This window comes from Schistocerca piceifrons, chromosome X (genome assembly GCF_021461385.2).
Source record: "Schistocerca piceifrons isolate TAMUIC-IGC-003096 chromosome X, iqSchPice1.1, whole genome shotgun sequence".
Classification (NCBI taxonomy): Eukaryota; Metazoa; Arthropoda; class Insecta; order Orthoptera; family Acrididae; genus Schistocerca; species Schistocerca piceifrons.
In genome coordinates this window covers 925,575,516-925,602,692 of record NC_060149.1, presented here as the reverse complement: position 1 = coordinate 925,602,692, position 27,177 = coordinate 925,575,516, and the positions used below count along the sequence as shown (strand labels likewise).

The 27,177-nt window shown below is 44.6% G+C and overlaps 1 protein-coding gene across 1 annotated transcript in view; it reads left to right on the top strand.

Moving 5' to 3' along the window:
- LOC124722784 (neurogenic locus Notch protein) overlaps positions 1-27,177 on the top strand; it is a 155,642-nt gene that overhangs the window by 25,919 nt on the left and 102,546 nt on the right. Inside the window, exon 3 of the mRNA XM_047247918.1 lies at positions 9,690-9,885. Within this exon, the coding sequence (XP_047103874.1) occupies positions 9,690-9,885 (196 nt within the window). The remainder of the gene's footprint in view (positions 1-9,689; positions 9,886-27,177) is intronic.

The following is a 27,177-nucleotide window of genomic DNA, read 5'->3' as shown; positions in this document are numbered from 1 at the left end:
CCACACCCACTCATCCTGGATGCAGAACTTCTGATTGTTTTAATTTGAAGTTTGACGTCGGATAAAAAAGACAAAAGCAATCTTTTTCATGTGATATGATTACAAATTAAGTTTTCTGATTTTCTTTCCCTTTACTTATACTGTGAAACGTTGCTTCTCAAATTTCATCGTTGTAGATCAACGGGAAATAAGCCTATCCTGTAGATTTTAATTAGTGAGTTTAGAGTATCAAAACATGTGATATAAATAATCGTATCTTTTGAGTACATTGACTTAGATGCTAACGTTTATTATACCGCGAAGGGACCATAGTCCTTAGTGCGTAACATACATTTCAACTTCATATGTCCTCGCATTCTTAAGAAAAAGTGATAATAACAGACGGACGTTCATTGTGTCTGGTAACAAATGAAAAAAAAAATTTTCCGTTTGATTGCACTGTGATACTTCCCTTTTTAACAAATTTTATCGTTCCAGGTCAACGGCAAGTACCGTATAGGCTTGATGAGTGAGTTTGGAGGTATCTTTTCATTGCATTGACGTAGAAGCTTCAATTTTTTTTACATCGCTAAGGGACCATAGACCTTGGTATGTGACGTAAATTTCGACTTCATACGCCTACCCGTTCCTGAGGAAAAGGTTCTTTAGAGTCGGACAGACAGACAGAGCGATCCTGTAAGGGTTCCGTTTTAACCGACTTGGTCGCGGAACCAAAAATATCTTTTTTACCCATTATTAAAACTGTCAGTGGCTCGGAAAGGAGTTCAATATACAGCAACAAAAAAATTTTGATCATTTGCTGAATAATATAAAATGTCTGACAGGTAGCAAAATAAGTTTTAACTGACGTGCATATTTCTTCTGGGCAACACCTACCTACTACATGGACGAACTTACTTTTAAAAACTGGTACCTGCAAAAAAAAAGTTTTTAAGAGTATTTGCGTTAATAGGAGCGAAAAAACTTCATTAATGTTGAAAGTAATCATATACCTTGTAAACCAACTCGCTTCACGTCATTTCCCGTAGAAGAATCGGTCAAATGGTCTGTGGAACGGTAACTACGATTTAATTGTGAAACATGTGTGCTTTTTAACGCCGGTTAATTAATTTAGTTTGACAGGAATGTGAGTTAGGTTAGCGCTAGTTTGGCAGCCACGTCGGGAGTGCAGATGTACGTGTGAGGAAGCGGTCCAGCGCACGTGTGGATCAGCAGCGGGCGCGGGCTCGCCCGTGGCGTAGCTCAATGTTGCCCCGCAACGGGATTTCCTGAAGATCCCATCGCCGACCATTGCCCCCGTCGACGCAGCCCCGCTTCAGCGAAAGCAGATAAAACCGCGCTCTGGGTGGGGGCGGGGGATCGATAATGCAGTTAATTACGTGAGATAGCGTCCGCTTGCCTGGGCACGCGCCACCTGCTGCAATTACCAATTACTGCGGCTCCATTACCTGTGGCGCTGGTTCCCTCCCTGTTTGCTCTGGCGGACGCGATACCGTACGGGGGCACACACGCTCGTCACACGAGTCGTTATTTGCTGTGTTGTCACTGGTATTCGGCGTACAAACAGGCGCTAATGGAGGACCTGTGCTTTTTTCGTAGAATCGTCACACCTTAAATGACTGGCCAGAATGATTACTATCGTAACCGATATTCGTTCGAGTATTTAAAACAGCTACAGCTGTACGTGCTCGACGATGTTGCCGTCGATAATAACGATCGGATGCCACGAAAGTCTAATACAAATGTCCCTCTAGAACTGACATTTATTATGGACAGAGACTATCTGTAGTCCGATTACAATTATTGGATAGTTGACACTTAATGCGTTGTAGCTAGTTTCCTCCAATCAGAGCGCTCAACGTCACGCCCGAACCGGTCACTGTTACCGAACTGTCAAAACAATTAGTTCACTTCAACTTCCTGGTCGGACTTTCTTCCGTGATGTGTTCGGATCCTGAATCCTGTGTCGGCCCCCAGTTTTTCGTATTTCATCACGCGTGATAACCACACCGAAAACGACACACACGACGATACTAACGAAATACATAGGTTTCGTTAGCAGCACTAACCGCTACACGGCTGGATCCTAACGCACAAGACGCGATTTAGCGTCATTTATACAGTTCTTATAATCACATTATTCGGCTTACATTACACAAGCTTCGCGACATTGTGCGAGGCCGAATTTCTGAAGAATGTCAATTAATCGTTGCGACTGGGACACCAGTCATTAGTACAATATCTTTATGAAGTGTAATTGCGTAACGAAATGGTTAGCGTATACGAACCAGACGCGTAGAAGATCAAAGGTTCGAATCTCATCAAGTGCAGCGAAATTTTTAATTTTTTTAAATCTAATCAAAAGACTTATTTTTATCCAGTTAATTGGTTTAAATGTATTTTTAATTACTAATACTTCACCGTGTCATTTTCATCATCGTATTGCGTTTTTTTATTTGCTATTGTTTTTCTTCTTACATTCGTGTAGTCCATAATTTGAAATCGAGTGCCAAGCAGGATTGCTCATCGGTTGATAACGCGGAATCCCGTGTAGTCGGTGTGAGGGTACTTTCAGGTAACCAGTGACGGCGTGAAATTACAGTTTGCTTTTACCACTGAAACTGAAATTCTTCTGCGGAAAATGGCTATGCAAACAAAGATATTACGAAATTTTTGTGTCTCGAGTTTATTCATAGAACTTAGTCGTAAACGCCGTGAACAAAGTGATCGCGATTGTAGTCCTGTCGCAGATTGTTGATTGATTGCCTTTTTATGAGGTACATGCACATCACGAGGTAGTGGTTAAGTTAGGACATGAAATTACATTCAGGGCTATAAACCCAATCGTCTACCACAGTCCAGTCATTGGTCACTTAAAATCACTTATCGAAAGAGCATCTCCCATTTCCGTCATACCTTGCGGCGGTTGCTTTCGGCATTGCTCCGTGTTAAACATTAATAGCATTTGTGAGGTGACCCGCCATGTTTGTATGTAGCCTGTAACCGATCGGTAGCCGGTAGCGGATGTGGCGACATTGTAGCGGCAAGAGACGTACGTCAACTATCAAGTGATTTTAACCGGACCATAGCGTCGTCTGTCACGTAAAATATACTGAGTGGATGTCCCAACGAACAGGAGAAGGAAAAATGCTCACGTGAACGTAACTCCCATTGATTTTGCTGTAATAGACTCTCGGACGCCTGTCACGCGTAAGGAAAGACTGATAAAGAATTGTGCTTATACCTCTACTCCGCAAGCCCCTTATGGTATGTGGTGGAGGATATACTGCAGGTAGCATTATCATTTCCTCCCCTTCCCTGTTCCACTCGCGACTGGTGAGTGGGAAGAACGAATATCTGGAAACCTTCTGATGGAGATGTAATTTCTCTGATTTGTCGCATTGTGGTCATTCGCCAGACGTATGTGAGAGGATGTAATATATTTCCCGTCTCTTCTTGGAACGTACACTCTCGCAATTCCAGTAATCAGCTTCTCCATGGTGCACAACGCCTCTTCTAGTGTTTGCCACTGGAGCTTGTTCAGTAAGCGGGAGTGCGTAACGGAGAAGCTCAACAACCCGAGACGAAACACTCAGCTCCTCATTTGATTTTCTCTGTCGCTTCTATAAATCAGATACGGAAACGATCGCAGACTCTCGAGCGATACTCAAGAATTGGTTGTACAAGTGTTTTATAAAACACTTCTTTCGTGGGTAAATTACGAGGGTACTTCAAAAAGTAAGGTACACATTACTGTGGCAGGCCAAGTAATGCTGAACTGCACTTCAGAGTGAGACAGATACACAATTCTATTTCTCGTCATGTTTCGGTAAACAAGAGTCGGATCGGTCTACGAATCATTGAATTCCTCGACGATCGAAATCCCCCTGTTGACCACAAAACCATTGAAAGAAACCCTGTGTGAACGCCCTCATCGTTGGAAAGTGTGTTACTGTTGCGTTATCTAAACCTCGATTGCTTCCACATTGCTGTCAGTGTTCCACATCCTTCCCGTTCAGAGTTATGCACGCCTATGCAGCCTTGATCAAATTAATGGCACCATTTCATTAGGGCTGTTGGCGAAATTGCGTATGGCCTATATACCGCCAACATTTCACTCCGAATCTGTGTGCAATTTAGACTTTGTGCGCACAAGAATCATACAGTGTGTTTCAAAAAGGACTTCACAACTTTAAAAAGTCTTATACATATATTGCAAGAAGATATAGAGCTGGGTTTAGTGTTATTTTGTAGCGAAGCACATAAAATTTATTTTACCTTAAACTAAAGATGTTGTATGTAACTGCCGGCCGCGGTGGTCTCGCGGTTCTAGGCGCTCAGTCCGGAGCCGCGCGACTGCTACGGTCGCAGGTTCGAATCCTGCCTCGGGCATGGGTGTGTGTGATGTCCTTAGGTTAGTTAGGTTTAAGTAGTTCTAAGTTCTAGGGGACTGATGACCACAGATGTTAAGTCCCATAGTGCTCAGAGCCATTTGAACCATTTGTATGTAACTTGCTCAGTAGCAGCGCAAATTCGTGCTCTAAGTTCAGGTGGAGAAGCCGGCGAAGAAGGTACAAACACGATATCCTAGATAAATCCCAATAAAAGAAAGAGTGGTGTCAGGTCTGGGGAATGTGAGGGTGGAGGGGGGGGGGGGAGGAGGAGGATGCAATTGGCGCATCATGGCCAATCCATTGACCTCAAAGCAGTCACTGAGAAGATCGCCGACGTTAGCCAGGCACTGGGTTGGTGCACCTTCTTCCATGAAGTAAACATTTCGTTCTTGGTCATCCTCATCTATCTATAGTATCAAAAATTGTTGTAACATTTCCAGGTACTCTATCCCGTTTATGGTTCTTGCTCAATGCACAAAAAACGTTCAGTTTAGGGCTACCACGAACGTTTTGCAATGTTTGATGTGGATTTTCACTGCTCCACATCCTACAATTGTGTGTGTTAACCTTTCCACTTCAGTGAAAAGTCGACTCGTCAGAAAAGATGATTTTGTCCAAGAAATGTTCATCCTCGTGCAATCGATTTAACATCCACACAGAAGATCTTGCGAGCAATTTTATCAGTGTCTTTTATTACTTGTACGATCGTCACAGTCTGTACGGTTTCAAATGCAAACCGTTTGTCAACACACGCAAAACAGTCGTATGTGGGATCTGCAGTTCGCGAGATGGACGCCGGGTCGATTTCGTAGGGCTGTTGACAAGGACGTCGTCAGATGTACTCGAACGACCTGATGATTTCCCATACCTTATCGAGCACTCTCTTTCTACCAAATATTTATGCCACTCATGTTGAGCTTTAGCGTACTTGGTGCGAAAATTACGCTGAACTGTTGTCGCCGACCTCCATTCTTCAAACCAAAACACACAGCTACTACGCTCAGGTCCAGTGACGGCAGCCATCTTTAACGCAACTGCCGCTAGCGCTCCTTACCGTGTGATTCGGCACTACAGAACTACGCTAGACAAAACTTTATTTCCTTACAAATTGACACTACAGTCACCTCTGTATGTACTATGAATTAATTTATATGAATTTTCAAAATTGTAAAGTCCTTTTTGAAACATCCTGTACTGTCCGTCGCACTTCAGCTGTCAAGTACATTTGCAGTTGTTGCTCCATTTCACTCGCACACTGCGATGCCGCTGCTATCTCTATCGCAGCATAACTGTCTCTGCAGGAAACCCGGAATGTGTAGTCTCTCTTGACAGTCCGCCACTCTTGTTAGGCAATGGTCTTAGCGTGGGACGACATATATAACTTTCTGAAATCACTATGTACTTACGCATTTTCCAATGAATCTTAACCACACATTGGCTTCTCCTAAAATTAGTTTTGTGGCCATTCTATTTCACGTCGTTCCGAACGATTACTTGTAGTTATTTAACGTTTGTTGCTGTCTTCAGTGATAGATCACTGGCAGCGTTATCGGGCAGTATTGTATAGTTTCTCCTTTTAATGTGCAAAACGCTTACGTTCTGGGTCCCTGATCCAATCATTGATTCTCTGCAGGTCCTTCCGTCATTTTGCTACAAAGTTCTGTATGCTTGTGCGTGTCTCGTCAAGAAGTGAGGCTAAGTTACAATACTGTACAGAGTCACCACGACGTGTCAGATCTGTTCTGAAGTAATTTTGTCATTTAAATAAGTTTGGCTCGGTGTTACATAACCTTCGATACGAAAGAATCAATGTTAAGTGCTCGATAAGCACAGAGATGTTCTCGGGCTTGTGCGCCATGCGTTGATCTAGCAGTACACTTAAAGGCTCTTACTGCTCGTAGTCCAATAAAGCAACTTGTTAACGCGTCGCCACGGTTTATATTAGAAGGCCACGAACTGGCAATGGCTTCGATTTCTCCTTTCCATCCGACGAGTGTACATACAAATGTTCACCACTTTTTGGCCGGCCGCGGTGGTCTAGCGGTTCTAGGCGCTCAGTCCGGAGCCGCGCGACTGCTACGGTCGCAGGTTCGAATCCTGCTCGGGCATGGATGTGTGTGATGTCCTTAGGTTAGTTAGGTTTAAGTAGTTCTAAGTTCTAGAGGACTGATGACCATAGATGTTAAGTCCCATAGTGCTCAGAGCCATTTGAACCACTTTTTGCAGTAATACAATAACTCCGGGAAAGAATAATGGTTCCCAAAAGCAAGATAGTGAACCAGAAACGGAATGTATAATACGAGAAATCACGAGAGGTTGCAAGGAGCAACGTAAAGTGACAGTCGTATTTATGCTGTACGTCCGGGAGCATCAGAACCAGGTGGCTGGCTGTTCAACAGGCTGCAGCAGGTGGCTCCGCGTGTAAACAGACAATGATCTTACACAACACACACGCACGCCAGCCACTGCCGGAGAAAAAGCGCAGCGCCCCGTGTGCGTGTGTTTACATGCGCGGCTTCGCGTGTAGAGGAAAAAGGTTACACCGTCTGTCCTAACTGCAAAGCTAAAGAAATGAGACCGTCGTTTAATTAACTCCACAAGGAAAGTAGTTGTACATGACGTTCGCCGGCCGCGGTGGTCTCGCGGTTCTAGGCGCGCAGTCCGGAACCGTGCGACTGCTACGGTCGCAGGTTCGAATCCTGCCTCGGGCATGGATGTGTGTGATCTCCTTATGTTAGTTAGGTTTAAGTAGTTCTAAGTTCTAGGGGACTAATGACCACAGCAGTTGAGTCCCATAGTGCTCAGAGCCATTTGAACCATTTTGTACATGACGTTCCTCGGAATACCGACGTAGGAGGAACTGAAAGCAAAGCCTAAATTCACTACTGCGCTACGAATGACTTTCGACAAGATACCAGTAACTTCCAAATCGGATTGATGTGGCCTATATACAAAAATTTGAAACAACAAATTATCACGCCTAATACGGTGTAGTAAACAATTGGCAATCACAACAGCTTCCAGTCGTCTCGGAGTGGCTAAATACGGGTCCTGCGTGGTTTTAAAGCGAAGCTTGTACTACTCTTCCTGCAGAATAGTGGCCAATTCAAATGACGATGGCGGAGGTGGACAGCGATCTCCAAAGGCTCAATAATATTGAGGTGTGATGACTGTGGTGGCCAGCAGAGAGGCTGTGTAAACAGCGGCCCTGTCGCCATTTGGGAACAAATATTGTACCGTGGGATGTCACATGATGCGACCCTGGGGCCCATGGAATACCACGACATGGCTGCGCAAATCGTAACAAAACACTCGGCATGTTTCACTCTTGCGACGTAAACTAGGCCAGAAGTTGGAAACAGTGTGGAAGAAGACTCATTACTGTTGAGTGATTTTTGAATTCCGGTTTGCCCTGCAATTCCTAGCTTATGGGACTCCATTAGTGTTCTTTTGAGGCCGAGAACGTTTTTGCGTGCGACATTTAGTTACTTTTCCACCTATCGTCCTCTCAATTTTCGTCACAATTCTCTTCACTCGCCGCCTGTCACGATCACTCGACACACAGTTTTGTCCACGCCGTGGCTTGGTAGGCGACGTTTTTCGCTTTTCGTATATGTAGTAGAAATGTTCGACACGGTAACTCATGAAACACCAAACACATCGTTCGAATTCACTTAGCTTCGACATAACTACAAAGACCACTATTCTGATCACGACTGACACAACTTATTGAGAACTCTGGGAATTATTTATTATGTTTTAAGTTTATTTGGGAAAAACAATTATCAGTTTTACAAAATGGTATCTCGTAGGGCCACTGATAAAAGCGGGTTTAAGCACTGTGGCGCTGATGTAACTTACGTAGTTTTGAAGCACTTTCCCGGCTCACACGTAAGTTTTACCTCTGTTTCTATTTTTATTTCCCCTATTTTGATTCTAAATTATCACAAGTCAAGTGTTTTTGCTACCACCGTCCGATATTCCTACCTGACTCGGTGTCACTAAGTTCAGTAAAAGAAAGCACAACTTGGCTTACTAATTCCCTCTTTTTGGCTCTTAGTATTTGCTATCGTTGAAGAACCGACCATAATGACCATGTCTGTCTGTAAGATCTTAGTTTTTCTTACTTTAGCTGCTCTCGAGTCACAGTTATAACAATTGTGTCACAAAAAGGTGGTGACATTGTGGCGATATGTAAAGTTCACGTCAACGCGAAGGTCGATTGAAACACCGCCGTGCTTTACCGCGAATGATCCTTTTGGAGGTGGTAAGCCCTTGAAGTGGCTGACCCATCAAGTTATAGAGGGACCTACAGTCTGACGTGTACACGGAACCACGGTACAACTTGGAATTTCTTACGTTAACAAAACATTGCGTATATGCACAGCATATAAGAGAGCAAGTGTTTCACGGATGTTTCCGCTTGTAACTGCCTAACGTTTTTCTCTCTCCCTTCTCGGAGCCTTTTGTCAGCATGACAACACATGTCTTATATGAGATTGTAGGCTGGTGTTCTCATTTCGATGTCGCGGTGTTAATATCGGCGCACGCGCGGGCCGTCGGCAGCGGAGGCCATCGTTAGGAGTGTTCGGTGCACTGTGTGTTCAGGCACAGGATGTTACTTCCGCCACAGTTGTTCGTATGTCCTGGTTGACCAGTCTGGCCATCCTACGACGTCAGACATCTGCAGTGAGACGTGGCCGCCCAACCGCACCACGTCTGGACGCGGTTTCGCCTCGTGTCGAAGACACTCGCCACAGCATTCCTCGAACAGCCGACACGACGCGTAATGCTCGTGCTGAGCCTCCGGGCAATCACAATCTGCCGTAGGTCAACCTCGAACAGATCGTGTACCTTCCTCATTCAACACACGGAGAGCACGCTCAGTGATACTACCAGTAGTCATTCCTCAGGTTACGCTGCTAACGCCTGGTCGATTTATACCGATAGTAGGTCGGTGGTCATAATGTTGTGGCCGATAAGAGTACGTGTAATTAAGAATGAAGTTTGCACAGAAACCTTAGAGCGCGTGTGCTACTCGCACTTGTCCGGGATTTTTCGTATTCCCGAGGTGTTAGTACCAAAGCAGACTGGCGGCTTCAGTTTCCTGTATCCTTTAGAAACATCACACCTCCAGTAGTTTCTTACGACTTGGAGTGATTTTTGTAGGTCGTTTCTTGTCGAGTTCTCTAGTGCCTGCCATGTAAATGCTAATAATCTCGAAGACAGTACCGCAGGTGCAGAGTTCAAAGTTGTGCAGGCCTTATGCCTTGTGACGCTGTGGTGGTGTTTCAGGGCAGCACTGCGAGCTGCAGGATCACTGCGCGTCGATGCCGTGCCGCAACGGCGCCGACTGCACGTCGATGGGCGACACGTACAAGTGCCGGTGCGCGCCCGGCTTCGTGGGGCCGTCGTGCAGCGAGGACGTGGAGGAGTGTCGCGACGACCCCTGCGTGCACGGCAAGTGCGTCAACACGCACGGCTCTTACAAGTAAGTACTGCTCTCTTTTTGTTCACCCAGTGCATTGCGTTGTTTCGACCTAGCAAACTTCGATAACACGATCATCCTTTGCACCTTGTAACTCTTATTTTACGTAATTGTTACGAAGAAATGGAAAGGAATTAGATCGTATGTAAGGCATCGTTTTATAGTTTTGTTATTGCCTGAAATGTTTCAGCACGTTTTGTGCTGTCTTCAGTAAGATTTTTCTTTAATTTCTGTTATAAAAAATGACTGTTACATATTATCCTCTTCTGTAGGTTATACGAATTTTTGGCCCAAAAATAATTACTATTGCAAAGGAGCTATATTAGATGTCGAATATTGTATATTAGTTTACATACAGTTAACACGAGTGGAGACTTTATTTGTTGTTCACTAAAAGTACTTCAAGATTTAGGACTAGGATACTGAATTTGGAAATAATAGAGATATACATTTGTTCACGTATCTCACGTGACGTTATTAGTTGTGCCTGCTGTTAGTTTTATATCCACCACATATTCCACAGCTTCTGCAAACAGTGAAACGTTTCCTCTTTTTCTTCCAGACTGGGGATCGCTATGTATCGTGCTATCTAGTGTGGTACTTACGGTTTATTATGTTGTGGTATTGCTTTCCTCGTTAGTGACGCGTTCATGCACTGGTTATTTTGCTGCTGTCAGTCAGCAAAGCACAAGGTTTCTGCTGCCGTTTCACTTGTTCTAGCTATGTGTTGTTCGTTTGTTTCGTTGGGAGCGAGGTGTACGAATATGTGAGCCGCAACACCTCAAACGAGAAATGCAACACCTGGAAACTGTTCTGAGGAGCAATGGGTGCTCCTCAAATTACATTAGAAGTGTAACAGAGCCAAACACTCGGCGAAGTAAGGAACCAGAAAAAGAAATGTCGGGTACGGCCTTTCTGCCATACATTCCCAGAGTGACGGACAGAATCGGCCGTATATTGCGCAAACATGGCGTAAAGACGATTTTCAAACCTACAAGGAAGATCAAAGAGTGTCTTAGATCGGCGAAGGAGAAAAGAGACCCACTTGCAATGTCGGGAATATACCGTATACCATGCACATGCGGAAAAGTTTATGTCGGAATGACTGGACGATCCATCAACACCAGGATCAAAGAGCATAAGCGACATTGCAGGTTGGGGCAGGTGGAGAAATCGGCCGTGGCAGAGCACGCACTGAATGAGACCGACCACGTAATAAAATTCGCCGTCACGGAAGTTCTGGCTGTAGAGAAGCACTATCACACGCGCTTGTTCAGAGAAGCTGTAGAAATACAAAAACACGCGAACAGTTTGAACAAGAAAGAGGAGAGCCTTAAGGTCAACGGATCCTGGCTTCCCGTACTGCAGCGAACGACCGTCGCAGGTAGCAAGAGGAGAACCGCACCGGAAAAGACCGCGGAGAAGCCCTCGGACGTTGGCGCGCCAGGTACATATAGTCTGCGGCCGCGAGCTCGCCTCCAGTTCACCACCGGTAGTGATGGGCTAAACTGCGATTTTCCGATATCAGTGATTTCTGTGAATGCTACTTTTCAGTATCTGTTATTCTTAACTGTGATTTGTCGTAGTTAAGAGTCGCAGTTAAGGAACCTAGGTCGTGTATCCCTCCGCCACTGCTATTTCTGCTACTTCCGCGATTTCTGCGACTTCTGCGATTTCTGCTACTTCTGCGATTTCTGCTACTTCTGCGATTTTTGTGATTCCTGCGATTTCTGCGACTTACCACCGTATGAAAAAGTTACATCTGTCCACACAGAAAATTGCATCTCAACAAACTTGTCATTGGTAAGTATGTTTTACGTTTGTTCTTCCGTTGGCTTAAATTTTGTATTAAAGAAACAACTGTGAAAATATTAATAGTGTAATTAATATGTAAGCAGCCATAGAGTAGCGTAATAGTTCGTGTTTATAAAATGAATTCTAACATATTGTTATGTTCACAGGTACCCGAACTACATTTCAGTCACTCAGCAAAGTGATAACTCAAAATATCATTGTCAACAGATCTGGAGAAATTGCCACTGCGTCTTTAGACCGTTTTCGTCAGGCGAGAGGTTTGTTTCTAAGTGTTTCGATGGACTTAATTACTTCAGTGAGATCGTTCTTGCAAATGTGAAATATACCCCATTCAGTGGCTTTCATTAGAGCAAATATTAGCAATCTACTCTCAATTATATTGCTTGTAATTAGTGACAGCAAAAATTGTTTAATAATCCTTGTGATTTTGCAGACACAGTTCTGACTCTGATTAGTGGTTGCTGTACGTATCTATCCACATCAAGGCTGTTGAGGGAGACTCGTGAAGATTCAAGACAACTCTTAGAAGATTTTGCAGTTTAAAAGGGACATAATTGTGAAATAAGTTTGCAGATGAATGATTAAACTGTGTTTTATTGAAGTTGTTGTGCGATTTTAAAGGAATAATAAATGTTAAATACAGTGAGTGAATAATGAAAATCTCATTTTCCGCATGTTTAAGCCGTCCTATACCCGTAATTTTCCGCCACTTATTTACTGGTAAACACTAGTTGGAGAGTGACATGCCCCCCCCCCCCCCCCCCCCCCCATTCTCCACAATCTTGGTGTGACACTGACCTGTAACATATCCCAAAGTCTACAATATGCATTTTGAGGCTGTTGATATGAAAGTGGGAAGTACAGATCTTCCAGTTAAATCAGGAATAGCTTAAGTGCATTACTTGAAAGTAACACAGGAAAAGCTCACTTATGTAGGTGGTAGTAGTATCGGCAAAAAGTTCTTGTGTGTGAAGTTGCCATGTAGAAAACCAGGTGTAAAACTTTTATCCCGAGTCTTGAACTGTGTCGGAACAAAAGTGAGGCATTCATATGACTCAATAATTATGTTTTCATTTCACTACACTTATACAGATGTCTGAGTTCTGCTGTGTTAACATTGCAAAGTCCTGTAGGCATGTGGAGTATTAAGCAAAACTGTCATATTGGAAGCAGAATCAAACACATTTGTTACGTTACTTGATATTTTCAGGAGAAAAAAGCAATGTTGCTTCTTATTAATATAATCCTTTCAGAGTCACAGCTGTGTTTGACCAACAATTACTGATGCTGAATGTGCATGTCGTCAGATAATGTGAAGGGCTTATTTCAGTAGTGGTACAAGTCCATTACCTCCACTTTTCTGTCTATAATGCTTCTGAAATTAATGATCCAAACAAACATAAATGAAGGTTCATCTCTAGCAAGAAGCCATATGCTTGAATATTTCTGGTATCTCAACAGCAGATTTTTCAGCGCTCATTTAACTTTACGACTCTGTATCTCAAAATGAACAAAAATGGACTTGTACCACTAATGAAATATGTCCTTCATATGCAGCACACCGATCTCGTGAGGCACAAGGCTTTTAAAACGAAATACGTACGTCGGTCAACAGATGGCACTAGGAAAAGAATATTAACTGCGCTTTTTAGTTGCTACTTGCGACTCTTAGTTGCGATTTGTCACAGAAATCTCAGTTTCTCGGTAGCGAATAGCGTAGTATGAACTTTGCTCAACAGATGGCACTGCTAACTGCGCTTTTTAGTTGCTACTTGCGACTCTTAGTTGCGACTTGTCACGGAAATCGCAGTTAGACTCGATAGAGTGTCGCAGAGATGAGCGTAGTACGAACTTTGGCCAACAGATGGCACTGTTAACTGCGCTTTTTAGTTGCTACTTGCGACTTCTAGCCGCGACTTGTCACTGAAATCGCAGAAAGCAGTACGGAATTCGGCCAACAGGTGGCTCATGGCGTTGAATGTGAAATGCTACTTGCGTCTGCTAACTGTGACTGAAATCGCAGTTAGATTTTGTAAAGTTGTTATTGTGATATCTGTGACTTCTCAATCACTGTTATTTCTAACAGATACGCGATTTCCTGCCCACCACTAACCACCGGCAATGGAGGGTGAAGCTTTGACAATGCTAGCCACTCGTGCTGGCGAAACGTCAGAAAAATCATTAGATGAACGTCGACCGAAGAACCCGAGACAGAAGCCAATAGGCAGTTTGTCAGTGCTAAAAATTTTATTTTTTTAAATGAAACTTTTTTTAAATGAGTAATGTTTATTACCAAAGTGTCCACTGCTTTGAAATATTGGGTTATTATAGAAATTGGGAAAAACGACCAGCACTACTTTACAAAAACGCCTGCAGTTAGAAAGCAGCAAGAAACACACGAGCTAAGAATTGGACAGCATTGCAGAGAGACGCCGTGTGGCGTGGCCCTCAGCTGGCCCCTCGCTGTCGTCCTCGTATTATAGAATGGTGCCATCCCTAGTTTGGAAGTGCGGCAGCAACTAAACATAGTCCTCCATTGGTTTACAAGATTAAACGCGGGAGGAGCCACAAAATACTTGCGACGTGTCATATATGGAGAAAACGGTCACAGTGTCCCTTGTGAGAGAAGGTAAATTTGATTGATGTAGCTATAACTTTCTTGACGCGCTATAAACTTGGGATAACAACTGAAATTTAAATTGTGGTTGCTGCAGGGTGGAAAATTGATATCGTCCAAAAGTGACGATGCACGAATGTCACCAGCTAGTGACCTTCCGCTCTCGCCGCCGCCGCGTCCATTTCCTTGACTTTGGCCAGACTTGTCGAAGACTGATTTCTGCCACAGTCTCATCCCCATATCGATCGTAATGTTATAGTTCATCACCTTAATCGTAATTTTTTAAATATTTGTCCTAAGTCTGCGTTTTTACGCAAAGTAATAGCAATAAAAAAACCGAAATCGGTTATTTTATAAACCGCTTATTTTGAGTGGTTTTAACGGTAGGGTTAAACTGGAGACGTAAAGAACCGTTATAACCGATAACGCGTTGTTTCACCGATAATCGCCGTCCAAACGACTAGTTCCTCCCTTTCTTTCCTTATTCAGCAGAGGTGGTCTTTGTTATAAACTGAGCATTTAACACTTTAAATGTCCTCCGATTTGGCCTCGAGTCTCAGATATCACGCCACATCACTCGATAACGTGTTACCAATTCTTCGTGTTCTTCTTCAGTCATTAGAGATGTGCACCACAGTGGAAAGTACCAGAGCGTTTGTCGTTTCTCGTAAATAACGAACTGGGAAGAATCGGCAGTGGTCATAAATTGTCACATTGTCCGATTTCGTGGTACGAGATGACCAGCGCTGGCCTTTTAGTCTCAGTCGAGCGGTCCGTCCAGTGAGTGGAGAGCTGGAATGTGTGCCGTTGTGCCGGCCGGAGCGGCGGCGTCGCGGACCCGCAGTCAGCATCTCGCGGAGAACAATGAGCACAACTGCTGACGTGTCGCCGCTCCCACGCTAGCTATTATTTTTTCGCGTTTCGGGACTATTTGTTCGTACCTGGCTTTTCGTACCGAGCGACTGACCGTTCGTTGCCCTATCGGCTTCTCGTTCCGCTGTCGCCCCAATAGCGCGACGCAGCGTTCGCCACTCACGGGGCCTCCAAAAGCGTGTGTTCAGAGATGTAATACGTCGAACAATTTCGCCACTACAGAGGCTTTAACGTTATCCCACAGTCGTGGCCATTCCTGGATTGTTGTTTTCCAGCGATATATGTGCCTCTTAGACGCCAGAGGGCCTCATACGGGTGTTCGGAAATTCCCGTTACAAATATCTAGAGGGGAGTGAGTACATAATATTTTGATCGAGAACCCACGTCCAGAAACGTACCGGTTCCGTTCAGATTATAACACGTCCACGTTTGCTGAGGGGAAGAGGTGTTTGTCCTGGTACAAAGGAAGATGTGTACGCATGTTCAGGAATTTGAGCACCGGTTTGGTATCGACGTGCTTGCTGGTATTCTGGAAGGTCGTGTTATTGGGCCATACCTCCTTTCGCTCGAGCTAACTGGTGCTGCATGCTTGGTCTTTCTTCAAAATATACTGGACCCATTCTTGGAGGCTGTGTTATTGAATATCCGTCTGGAGATGTGGTTTCAGCACGATGGTGAACCACCTCACTTCTCACGTGTGGTTCTGAGACATCTCAACAGACGTTATGGTGGAAGATAGATAGGCCGATGTGGTCCAAATGCGTGGCTGCCGTGATCGCCAGATTTAACATCTATGGACTACTTCTTGTGGGGTCGTTTGCCAAGTTTGATTTACGAGAGTCTCGTAGAGACAGAGGAAGATCTGCTGGCACGAGTTCTGACCCTTGCAGTAGGAACTGAAGAGATACCAGGTGGGATGGAGAGCGTGTACCAGAAAATGCTTCGTGGGTAAAATGTCTGTAACAGTGTTGGTGGTCGTCACATCGAACCGCTGTTGTAATGCATCACTACTGTTCTGTACGTACAGTATGCTGGGTTCTCTCTTGTTCGTCAATAATCTAAACACGTAATGTTTAATTGATAATAAAACAAATGTGTTTAAGTGATAAATGGATGTTTCGCCACATTTCCTTTCCAGTTGATGCCTAATAACTGTACTGCGTCACGCTTAATTAAACTCCTCAAGCAGAAAGATGAGTTAAACATGTGAACTGAAACCGTCGTACAACGAAAATGGTACGTTTCTGGGTAAGGGTTCCTGTTCAAAATATTATGCACTCACTGCCCTCTACAAGAGCTAGAATTTTGTAACCGGCATGTCCGAACACCCTGTATGTGCCCCTTTGACGCAAGAGGGCATCATACAACAGACGAATGTCCGATCTTCGAGAATATGGTTCGTGGTATAGCAAAAGAGTGTTGTTATATCGTTAGAGCGTTACTACAGGTCCCAAATTTGGCCGACGTGTGATGCTGCATTTTCTTTGCACTGCTTATCCCGAAGCCGAGCCAGAGCCATCTCTGGCTACAACGGGCTTGGAGTAAAGGCAGTGGCGTTGCGGTTGACAAAAATACTTTCTCGCGTAAATTTGGACTACAGTGTTGACTCAATATGCGGGAGACGCTGTAGTGGCGAATTCAGAATCGCAGAGCGGTTTGTGCAGTATCATATCGTGATGATCTGAGGCGCCACTCGGCTCCTTGGTCGATTGTGGATTATTCTTATTGTGGGGCAATGTCCACAATGCCCGGTAGGCGGGGAAAGCTGTAGACGCCGAAGTGGTATCCTTCCATTGTTTTCTTGTCCTCTTCTGTGGAGGACAGGTCCAGGCTCTTCCAGCTGACCTGGTGTCAGTTTAACATGTCCGGCGCTTCATCGGCCACAGCTCGAATGAATGTTCTTCTCTATCAGTACATTCGTAGGCTGTTTGGCGCTATGCCATAAGATGTAGACGCTCTAAAGGAAGCTGTCCTATCTTGGGCATGTAATATTGTCCTGTGCAGATCCATAACTACAGGTAGAAGATACGTTGATTCCTTCTGGGTAATGATACTTCTACGAATAATAGTACGATTTCTACAGATATGTTTTTGCCGACTATATCATTATTACTCTACTCTGTAGCCTCTAAAAAAACTATCGTGTAATTATGTACGAGCAGATTTAAAAAAGTAAGTAATATATTATCATGACCGGCTAAGTAACTTTACGTATACACCTGTATTCTCAACCAGTTTCAGTTTTAGCAGCCACCTTCACAGAGGTAAAGCTTTACATCGATAGATCAAAATACACCAAAATCAAACAAGATATAGCTGTATACCCAGTACAGACTTGCTCCATAATGACCTTCAAAACACTATGAATCATAAAAGTGCAATAGTGTATACCATGATTCTTAGTTTTTAACAGCTAAGAATCGTCTAGTATACAGTAATGTATTGTTACGCATCATAGTGTTTGGAAAGTTATCAAGTATGTGTGTGCTATTATGGAGCAATTTCGTATTGTTTGTTGTGTTTGAATTTCATGTATTCCTCATACACTGTGTGATCAAAAGTATCCGGACACCCCCAAAAACATACTTTTTCATATTAGGTGCATTGTGCTGTCACCTATTGCCAGCTAGTCATTAGACATGGTGAGAAAACAGAATGGGGCGCACCGCGGAACTCACGGACTTCTAACTTGGTCAGGTGATCGCGTGCCACTTGTCTCATACGTCTGTACGCGAGATTTACACACTCCTCAACATCCCTAGGTCCACTGTTTTCGATGTGATTGTGAAGTTGAAACGTGAAGGGACACTTAGAGCACGAAAGCGTAAAGGCCGACCTCGTCTGTTGACTGACACAGACCGGCGACAGTTGAAGAGCGTCATAATGTGTAATAGGCAGACATCTTTCCGCACCATCACACAGGAACTCCAAACTACATCAAGATCCACTGCAAGTACTATGGCAGGCGGGAGGTGAGAAAACGTGGATTCCATGGTCGAGCGGCTGCTCATAAACCACATATCATCCCGGTAAATGCCAAACGACGCCTCGCTTGGTGTAAGGAGCGTAAACATTGGACGATTGAACAGTGGAAAAACGTTGTGTGGAGTGACAAATCACGGTACACAGTGTGGCGATCCGATGGCAGGCTGTGAGTATTGGGAATGCCCGGTAAACGTCATCTGCCAGTGTGTGTAGTGCCAACAATTAAATTCGGAGGCGGTGGTGTTATAGTGTGGTCGTATTTTTCATGGAGGGGGCATGCACCCCTTGTTGTTTCGCGTGGCACAATCACAGCACATTCCTACCCTGTTGTTTTAAGCACCTTCTTGCTTCCCACTGTTGAAGAGCAATTCGGGGATGGCGATTGCCTCTTTCAACACGATCGAGCACTGTTCGTAATTCACGGCTATGGCGGAGTGATTACACGACAGTAACATCCCAGTAATGGACTAGCCTGCACAGAGTCCTGACCTGAATCCTATAGAACACCTTTGGGATGTTTAGAAACGCCGAATTCTTGCCAGGCCTCACCAACTGACATCGATACCTCTCCTCAGTGCAGTACTCCGTGAAGAATGGGCTGCCATTCCCCAAGAAACCTTCCAGCACCTGACTGAACGTATGACTGCGAGAATGGAAGCTGTCATCAAGGCTAAGGGTGGGCCAACACCATATTGGAATTCCAGCGTTACCGATGGAGGACACCACGAACTTTTAAGATATTTTCAGCCAGGTGTCCGGCTACTTTTGATCACATAGTGTATGTCGATGTACAGCTTTCCACACGTAATGATGTGTGCTAGAACTGAAACCGGTTGAGAATAAAGGCGTATACGTATACCTTGGGGGCTTAAAACGCATTTCTTCAAATACTTGACAGCCGTAAAAAGTTACCTACCAGAAGTCGTTAATAACTTGTTGAATGCTGCACTACGCCTCAAAGTGACACTGTTTTCCCCCACACTGTCACAAAGTCTCTGTAAACAAGCGATGGGACGTTCTACTAATCGTTCAATTCCTCGACGACAGAAATCCGCCCCTCGATCACGGAGCTGTGTGAACGTCCTCGTCATCGGAAAATCTACCGAGCGAGGTGGCGCAGTGGTTAGCACACTGGACTCGCATTTGGGAGGACGACGGTTCATACCCGCGTTCGGCCACCCAGATTTAGGTTCTCCGCGATTTCCGTAAATCGCTTCAGGCAAATGCCGGGATGGTTCCTTTGAAAGGTCACGGCCAATTTCCTTCCCCATCTTTCCCTCGACCGAAGGGGCCGATGACCTCGCTGTTTGGTCCTCCTAATCAACCAACCGACCAATTGGAAAATCAGCGATTTCCGCTAACCAGTTCCTCGATTGCTTAGACATCGTCGTATGTGATCGATGTTGATAGTCTTCCTTCTTGATCAGCTTAACCCACGTCTGTGCCGGGTTGGTCAAATTGTTGGCAGCATTACGCTATGACTGGACGCGACCTTGCATTTGGTTCACACACTGCCTGAATTTCACGGTGAATCTGCCTACAATTTGCTCACAAGAATCGCGCTGTTCGGCGTACTTCCAACTTTCGAGTTCGTTTCCAGTTGTCACGCCATGTAACTCCCACACTTTGATGTACTTGTATCCGTACCGCAGCAGAACTGTCTGCACAAAACTCGGAGCATGTACTCCCTTCTGACAATGCGCCATACTCGATGCGTTTGGGACGACATGTGCAACTTTAAGTCCCTCGTACTACCTACTGTAAGGAAGCAGAGACTAGGTTACGTAGAAGAAAATAATTAGAAACCGTTCAAAAAAAAATTGTCACTAGTATTGATGTATTGAGCCCCAAAGCGGGAAAGCTACTGCATATATATATATATTTTTGTAGCTTGTTATGGGGAGCTCCGAAATTTAAGCAGCAGCGTCACTGAAATGTAGGAATTGTTCTAAGGACTGATCATTTCTGACGGTCTCCTCTACAGCTAAATGCCATGGAGGACGCGAATGCGAAAAACGAGTGTACCTTTGTCACTTATCTAGATATAACCTCTCCGTTTTCAGTTGGTTTATAGCGCAAGTAAGAGCCTGCATTAGCAGTTGTTTATACTGCTATTAAGTGTCTGCAGCAAAAGTGTTGTCTTCGCCCTCATGAACTTCGACCACAGCAGAATAAATCATTCTTGTATACTGGCTAGAATTTCTGCACCCTCCCTGTTCTGAAGATGTAGTTGAATCAGTCTACGTTCTAGAAGAAAACCACACTACCCATCAGTACTTCTGTTATGTGACAAAGCGAGACGACTTTCAGTTCATTGTGTTCATTAAGATAATCTAAGGACAATTACAGCGCAGTTCTTCATAACACACTTCGTAGTTCCGTTAAGTCAACAGTACTGTCAAGAACTTTGGAGGTATGTCATCCCGTTGCATTGTATCTAAGAGTGTGACAGCGTTTGCCGCACTGCATTTATGTCATTGCATGTTTTTTTGAGACAGTGGACGCCGGTATTTCTTTCTTAGTTCTTAAAGCAGGAATGCGTATTGGGCATTTCCAGATTTTGAAAACAGGGTCTCACGAGAACCTTGATAATAGTTGTGTGCTTAAAGTTCACAGTTTCCAGGAACCACAAAAATAGCCACATTTGACAATAACTGCTTTTTTGCGTGCCCATGACCCCACGTTAGTATATTGGATGACAAGGCATCTGTTTCTCAGAAACTGACGAGTGTTCCCTTTCCTTGCAGAAGACGTTAGGGTCGTTGTATGCGTGCCTGTTGTTCTCAAAGCGAACAGCAACGCTGTCATTTCCGCTGAGCTTACAATTCACGTAACACAGCAAAGCTTCGACCACTTAGTAAGTATTTCTCACGCCAATAAATGTATATGCCTTAGTGGACTTTGTTCAGATTTTCATCGGATCGTAAGTTCTTTCGTCGCCAGGGGTCTGTAACCTATATTCTATGACAGCCGAGCATATTTGACAAAAAAATGGTTCAAATGGTTCTGAGCACTATGGGACTCAACTGCTGAGGTCATAAGTCCCCTAGAACTTAGAACTACTTAAACCTAACTAACCTAAGGACATCACACACATCCATGCCCGAGGCAGGATTCGAACCTGCGACCGTAGCGGTCGCGCGGTTCCGGACTGTAGCGCCTAGAACCGCTTGGCCACTCCGGCCCGCACAGATTTGACAATTTTCGGATGTTTCTGTTATGTCTGTATTTCCTTTTCATTAAACTCGAGAAGGTATCTGCAAACATTTAACGTACTATGTGACCAAACATTTCACTGCCCGTTCAAGGCTTCGGGTTTGTTACATTAAGAAGTTAAAATTACAGGTAAGCTCATTCTGTCCCTTCATAAAAATCAATCCTCGTACCTGTTATTACGATTCTCCTATCGGCGTTATAGCTGAAATTCAACGCACAATGTGACATAATGATATCAGAAAAGAAAAACAACGAACTAAAGGTCTGGCCTTCCTACAAGCTTTTCCTTGGTTTCCTGCATTGCTTCAGGTGAATATCGGGACGATTCCATTAACTACGCCTTGACCATTACATCTTTCCTGAAATGAGCTAGTGCTTCGTGACTTACGAATTCGTTATTGAGACCCTGTAAAAGCATTATAAAATAACGATATAAACATTCTTCAGAGTGCCCTTTTGTTTCCTCAACGTGGCGCTTATTTTAGTGGGCATAGGAATAACGGGCTAGGACAGAATTTTGATACGTCGAAATTAAACTTTGTTGGTAAACTCAGTTTTTCGAAGCAGGCGTTAGCTCACAACCTTTTATTTGTGTATCTGTCTCAGCTGATTGTCAGGTGTTATAATGGTAGACTGCGTGTGGAAATCCATGTGCAGCTTGTTATTTATTGGCTGCACGGCGTGGGGACTGCAGCGGCTGCGCGGGTGATAAGCTAGGTTCCCACGGTGCTTTCCCCCCGCCCCCTCTATCTCTTATCACGCGCCATCCTTGCAGACCGCCCGGGAGAGAACACGTACTCTCGCTTGCTAGCATGGACCCGCTGACCTCCCTAAACGTGCAGAGAGATGTACTAACCCTTACGTTACTGATTATGAAGAGCCAAAGAAGTGGTGCCTAATATCGTGTAGCCCCCCCCCCCCACCTCCCCCGCCGCGAGCACGATGAAGTGCCGCAACACGACGTGGCAGGGACTCGACTAATGTCTGGAGTAGTGCTGGAGGGAACTGACACCATGAACCCTGCAGGGCTGTCCATAAATCCGTAAGAGTACGAGGGGGTGGAGTTCTCTTCTGAACAGCACGTTGCAAGGCGTCCCAGATATGCTGAATAATATCCATGTTTGAGAAGTTTGGTGGCCAGCGGAAGTGTTTAAACTCAGAACTGTGTTCCTGGAGCCACTCTGTAGCAATTCTGTACCTGTGGAGTGTTGCATGGTCCTGCTGGAATTGCCCATCCGTTGGAATGCACAATGGACGTGGATGGATGCTGGTGATCTGACAGAATGCTTACATACGTGTCACCTGTCAAAGTCGTATCTAGACGTATCAGGGGTCCGATATATTCCAGGTGCACACGCTCCACACCATTACGGAGCCTCTACCAACTTGAACAGCCCCCTGCTGACATGCAGGGTCCATAGATTCATGAGGCTGTCTCCATACTCGATATAATTTGAAACGAGACTCGTCCGACCAGTCAACATGTTTCCAGTTATCAGTAGTCGACTGTCGGTGTTGATGGACCCAGTAACGGCGTAAAGCTTTGTCGTGCAGTCATCAATAATACATGAGTGGGCCTTCGGCTCCGAAAGCCCGTATCGGCGATGTTTCGTTGAATGGTTTGCACGCTGACACTTGTTGATGGCCCAGTACTGAGATCTGCAGCAGTGTGCGGAAGGATTGCACTTCTGTCACGTTGAACGATTCTCTTCAGTCGTCGTTCGAGTCCTTCTTGGAGGATCTTTTTGCTGTCGCAGCGATGTCGGAGATTTGATGATTTACCTGATTCCTGATATTCACGGTACACTCGCGAAATGGTCGTATGAGAAAATCCCCACTTCATCGCTACCTCTGAGATGTTTTGTTCCATCGCTCGTGCGCCGACTAGAACACCACGTGCAAACTCTCTCAAATCTTGATAAGCTGCCATTGTAGAAGCAATAACCGATATAACAACTGCGGCAGACACTTGTTGTCTTATCTAGACGCAGTGCCGTATTCTGCCTGTTTACAAACCTCCGTATTTGAATACGCATACCAATACCAGTTTCTTTGGCGCTTCGTTGTATATAAACTCGACAAAATCGAATTCATACAGCACCTGAAATATTTATTCCAATGCATGTATTCAACGCCTCAGAACAAAGATCTCCAAAATCCTTTAAAACTCATTCTGTAATAATGTTGTTGTGATGTATGTTCTTTGCACTTTTAAGGCTTCTTTTCTGATGTATGAACTTGGTACCGAATAGTTTCCAGGCGCCATGTTTGTTTTCAAAATATGAAGTATACATGTGTTGTGTTATGACAATGAAAGGAACCTGTGACTACTGTAGGTACTCTTGTGCTTATTTTATTTTTACCGTTAGATATACGTTTAGTTTGTGAAAAAACAGAGAACCATGTTTTGAAATAGTGTTTTGTTTCTTCACTAGACGGTGCCATAAGTTCCTCCAAAAATAGTAACACAACGCATACGTACATGTCATTATAACAAATGGAAAACCACTCGATGATGGAGTTTTAAGCGTTTGAAACGTGTCTTGGAGATAAACAGTGATTGGGATCAGTAAACTTGTTGTTTCGTTTGATGTCGATAACAGTCACGGTAAAGTGTGACCTAAAATGCTCGCATAAAGATTAAATGTGTTGTGGTATTGATGTTATAATTTTTTCCATAATTGCCATCCTGATCAAATCATTCTACGGTTACAAATTTAAGTCGAAAATCTTAAGTTCACATGAAAACAGCTATCTAGATTTTCAAAATCGGTCACTCTAAATCCCTTCTGGTGGTGAAAGTGTATTATTTATCACAAAGGAAGACAGTATTTGACATTTTAGTTTTGAAATGTCGGGAAAATTGAATTTAATCAGGAAAGGTGTAACTAGCATAAGCCGGGTGCGACTTCTCGAGGTGCGACATCATCCCAGAGACGCCTCGATTGATTCGAGTCAGGAAGCTTAGGGAGGACAATAGAACTACGTTGTGCTCGCGTATGACGTATTTTCTGGAGACTAGACAATTTCTGTGGAGGAATCGACGTGGTTTCCGGAAACAGCGATCGTCTGCAAATCAGTTTACTTCGCTCGTTATTGAAATCCATAAGGTGGCAGATAGTGATTACGTGTTTCTAGATTTCCAGAATACATTCGATGCAGTCTAGCACCGTGTTCAAGTAAACTAAACATACTGCCTGACAAAAAAGTTTAAGCACCCAGAATACATAGTCGGACGTCCATGTAACTTCGTGTACGTACACGCCATCGGCGGGTATGTAAATGATTAGAGCTGCAATTGTCTGTCACAGATCACGGCCACCAGAGTGCATTAGTGTTGTTATCGAGCGTGGTGGGATATACTAGGGTCGCGAACAGCGTTAAGGTCCCGCAGATGTCACGTACTCGTGTCAGACAGTTTTATCAGCAACTGACAGAGTTTAAAAGGGCCACATTGTCGGATTTCATTTGGCCGGCTCGTCAAATCGTTCAATAACCGGATTTGTGGGGCATTCAGATGTGAAAGTGGGCTATGTTGGACTGCCTGAGACCGTGAGGGCAGGCATACTGACCACTACGAGAGTGGATCGCAGTGATGTGCATCGAGCCGATAGTAACTGCTTCACATTTGCGCGCACCATCCGAGAACAAGTAATGGTCTCCGTCATTCCGCACCATCAGCAGCCAGACTAAGGAGTTGCCGTCCCGTGCGTAGGCTGCCGTTAACAGCACAGCACAACTGCCGCATGGACTGCTAATCGATGGCTCCGCATTGTGTTCAGCGAAAAATCCCGGTTCAGCGCTACTCCGGATGACCATTGTCGGCGAGTATGGCGATCACTTGCGACAGCTCCCATTTTTCACGTGTCGGAGAGGCGCAGTGGCGATACTCGTGGCGTCGTGGTAGGAGGAGCCTTCGACAGAATACTCCTCGCCCACACTTGAGGCGTGTGTCTGCAAGATTCTGAGGTACTCCTGTGGCCAGCAAAATCTCCGTACTTGTTCGCGATGCGATATGTAGGGGACCAGCTCCTCCTCAGTGGCAGTATCCGGGATATAAAGGACCAGTTACAGCAGCTGTCCATCAGCGTGCCTCGAGCGAGGACACAATGTCTCTGACACCTTTGCCAACCGAATCAGCGCGTGCATCCGGACTAGAGGAGGCGCAACGCCTCATCGATGAGTGGGCTCGTACTGCCCAAGTTTCGTGCAAATTGGACACTTATTTTGTAATCGCTGAAATAACATCGTATACCCGTGCAATCCGTGAAGTTTAATTTCGTTTCCTCATCCCCTTCTGGGTGCTTGAGGTTTTTTTAGTGTGTGCTCGCGCTGAAGACTTCCTACTAAGCAGAACCGAGTCGTTCATAACGCGGGGACTCTATCACGAGCTAAGTTAGCGAGCCTCCAGTGTAACTCGAAGTAGTGCGACAGAGCCGCTACTGACCACGATATATGGCTTTGTTGATAATATATTAAGTTGTATGAGGCTCTAACGAAATGCAAAGAAGTGAACCGACCGTCGTAATTCTTTGTTGCCGGTCTCAGTTCCCAGTTAATTTGAGTAGAAACGTTTTCCGCCCACTTTCACCGTTACAGCCCATTTCTCAAACATCACAAGTACGGAAATGCCATCACCCTTGACACGAAATCCCGTTGTCGTAAGAATTACACTTCAGTAAATTGTAGTTTGTTACACATGGCACAAACGAATCGTATATTTGTGGACGGCATATTGCCCACGATTTATGCTCGTCATGTCATTTCAACATGCGACGTACGCTCTGCTGGTGTCATGTGTAGGAGGCGGCCTTAATGATGTGACTCGAGAACGTAAAAACGAGTCAGTCCACGATGGACATTCAGTCTGATACTTCACGGCCGCTTCCTCCACTCTTAATATTCGTGCATTGTAGAGAAATTGTCGACTCACTGCTCTAAATGCGGCCGAATGGGTGACTGAAGAGCAGATACCTCAGAAGATGCCCTCCCCCCTCGGAACTTTTACTGGTTATTTTCATGTCCCTTCATCGACTGGACATCACAAATCGGTTCCTCGTAGGCGTTCCACATTGTTGTGCTCGTTGCAGGAATACAAGTAACGTGTTTGGCAAAGAAGCTGAAGCGCGCGCACACAGCTTGCGTCGAGTCCACGAGCCCCTCCTCACCTCCGTGAATTTGGTCAGCCACACTTACGGAATACGACGGTTTCTGTAAACGATTTCGGGATGGTGCTTCCAGTAAGACTTCATTTATTACTTCCCCGTACTTGCGTAGGTTGAGATCGTTTCTAGCGATTACATTGCCAACGAGGCGGTAAAAGTTTCTCGTTTAGTTTTTCCTTTCATCTGTGCGATTTTGATGCTATTTACCCATGCGGAGAAAAAAATATCGTGTAGTGAAGCATATTTAACGAACAGTAATTTGGGATAAGTTTTCCGATGCTCTCTAGTATACGATAACGATGCATTAAATGCGTAATGTGGCCAAGGAGTATGTACTATAGGTTTCATTAATTGTCGCTGGCGCGGGATTCGCGTAGAGAGTTGATTTTCGGGCATGAAGAGGTCAATAGAATTGAGGAAAGAGGTGCTTATCTCACAGAGATGCTGAACGTCTAGCACTGTAGTGATGTTACGAAAAGAGGAAAGAAATTGATAACTGAGCCACAAAGATTTGCTGGCATAACAGCAGTGCGGTACGATGATGAAAAGAGGGAACCTGATAAACTTGGATCCGTTCTTGCGTGATCTAGTACCATTTTTCTGATCTGTTGTATGCAACATACT